The 2,524-nt window shown below is 50.4% G+C and overlaps 1 protein-coding gene across 1 annotated transcript; it reads left to right on the plus strand.

The window, feature by feature from the left end:
• The first annotated feature begins 405 nt into the window (after positions 1-405).
• On the plus strand, positions 406-1,344 carry LOC105001668 (olfactory receptor 5-like). Its single transcript, XM_010858052.1, has one exon. The coding sequence runs from the start codon at positions 406-408 to the stop codon at positions 1,342-1,344; it is 939 nt and encodes a 312-aa protein (XP_010856354.1).
• The last annotated feature ends 1,180 nt before the right edge of the window (positions 1,345-2,524 follow it).

A 2,524-nucleotide genomic window follows, 5' to 3' on the forward strand; every position in this document is an offset into this window, starting at 1 on the left:
GTACACGCATGGCTGATTCACTTTGTTGTACGGTAGAAAATAACACAGCACTGTAAGGCGAGTCTACTCCAATACAAAATTAATTTTGAAAAAGCCCTCTCCACCGCCCCCCCGCCCCAAAAGACCTGAAGCAACTGGCAAAGTTTGATGCGGAACATGAGGTTTATTCTAAGAATAACTGGGGAGAGATTAAAAGCTTTAACCAGAGGAGTGACCCTAGAGGACGGTGCTTTTCAAAGGCTCCATTAGCTACTTCTTGGAGCATTGTAGCAGCAAGAATGGAATCAGGGAGGCCAGAGAAGAGGGTGTCTCATTTACCCAAGCAGCATGATGGCTTGCATCTGGGTGAGGCAAGGTGTACAGAGACAGCTTTGTGAACTACTTCGCAGTGTGTTTTGTGCTTAGATGGAGAGGTCCCTGGAGTTGGGCAACGTGACGAGGGTCCAGGAATTTGTCTTGCTGGGCTTGTCCATGAGCCCAGAAACAAGGGAAGTCCTGTTTGCCGTCTTCCTGACCCTCTACCTGCTGACCCTCCTGGAGAACGCCCTCATCGTCTTCCTCGTCTGCAGCCACACCGAGCTCCACAAGCCCATGTACTTCTTCCTGGGCAACCTCAGCTGCCTGGAGATGTGCTACGTGTCGGTGACCATGCCCAGCCTGCTCGTGGGGCTGTGGATGGGACCCTACCACGTGCCCTTCACAGCCTGCATGACCCAACTCTTCTTCTTCATCACCCTCATCTGCACAGAGTGCACCCTTCTGGCCTCCATGGCCTATGACCGCTACGTGGCCATCTGCCGCCCACTGCACTACCCGCTGCTCATGCAGCCCCAGGTCTGCCTGGGCTTGGCCGGGACTTCGTGGCTTGGTGGGCTGCTGGTCTCGGTGGCCAAGACAGTGTGCATCGCCAGCCTGTCCTACTGCGGCCCCAACGTCCTCAACCACTTCTTCTGTGACGTCTCCCCGCTGCTCAACCTGTCCTGCACCCACGTGGCCCTGACCGAGCTGGTGGACTTCCTCTCAGCCATCATCATCCTCTGGGGCTCCCTCCTGGTGGCCATAGCCTCCTATGTGGCCATTGGCAGGGCCGTGCTCCACATGCCATCAGCAGCTGCCCGGTGCAAGGCCTTCTCCACCTGTGCCTCCCACCTGGTGGTGGTGGGCATCTTCTACTCGGCAGCCCTCTTCATCTACGCTCGCCCCAGCCGCATAGAGGCCATGGACCTCAACAAGGTGCTGTCGGTCGTCTACACGGTGGCCACGCCCATGTGCAATCCAGTCATCTACTGCTTGCGGAACAGGGAGGTCCAGGCAGCTTTCCGTAGAGCTCTGCGTGGGTCCTGAGGCTGACCAGCTAAGGCATGGTGGAGAACTCAAGTTGTCGATACTTGATATTTACACAGCATGCACTTCTTCCTTTGAAAATGTATGATTCAGTGGCTATTTATCACATTCACAATGTTGTGCAACCCATACCATTATCTGACTCCAGGACATTTTCATCACCACCAAGATGAACGGATAAAGAAGATGTGGTACAGATGTGCAATGGAATATTACTCAGCCATGAAAAGGAATGAAATCAGGTCATTTGTCGTGATCTGTCGAGAGTCTGTCATACAGAGTGAAGTAAATCAGAAAAAGAAAAACAGATGTTGTACCTTAATGCATACATATGGAATCTAGAAAAATGGTGCAGGTGAGACTATTTCCAGAGGAGGAATAGAGATGCAGATGTAGAGGATGGACTTGTGGGCACAGAGGGGCAAAGGGGAGGGTGGGATGAATGGAGAGAGTAGCACTGACATATGAACAGCATCCTGAGTAAGACGGGTGGCTGGTGGGAAGGTGCTGTGTGGCACAGGGAGCTCAGCTCAGTGCTCTGGGATGACCTGGTGGAGTGGGGTGCGAGGTGAGAGGTTCAAGAGGGAGCGGACATCTGTATACATAGGGCTGATCCACGCTGCTGGACAGCAGGAACTAACACAGCTTTGTAAAGCGATTATATGCCAACGTTTAAACAAGGAATCTGTACACACCACAAGTCACTCCCAATCCCCTATTCCACCCCCCAGCCCTAAGAAATCATTCATCTTTCTCTCTAATGTGTCTCTAAAATGTCTAATGCCTGATTAGACATTTTGCGTAATTGAAATCAGATAATACATGGACTTTTAATTGTGGCTTCTTTCATTTAGCATATTTTCAAGGTTTGTGCGTATTGCAGCATGCTTCCGTACTTTATTCCTTTTTATGGTTTCATAATATTCCATTATATTTAGTTTGCTCATTCCTCAGTTGAAAGACACTTGCGTTGTTTTCACTTTTTAGCTGTTAGGGATGGTGCTGCTGTAAACATTTTTATACCACCCTTTCTGTGGAAACACGTTTTCTTTTCTCTTGGGTATATGCCTAGGAGTGGAATTGCAGGGTTGTATACTAATGCTAGGGGCTTCCCAGCTGGTGCAAATGGTAAAGAACCTGCCTGCCAATGCAGGAAACATAAGAGATGTGGGTTCGATCC

The sequence above is a fragment of the Bison bison genome, unplaced genomic scaffold (genome assembly GCF_000754665.1).
Source record: "Bison bison bison isolate TAMUID 2011002044 unplaced genomic scaffold, Bison_UMD1.0 scf7180017864383, whole genome shotgun sequence".
NCBI classification, from domain to species: Eukaryota; Metazoa; Chordata; class Mammalia; order Artiodactyla; family Bovidae; genus Bison; species Bison bison.

What these genes read in the sequence shown, in the direction of transcription:
- LOC105001668 (XM_010858052.1), top strand. Translation starts at nt 406, where the DNA reads ATGGAGAGGTCCCTGGAGTTGGGCAACGTGACGAGGGTCCAGGAATTT.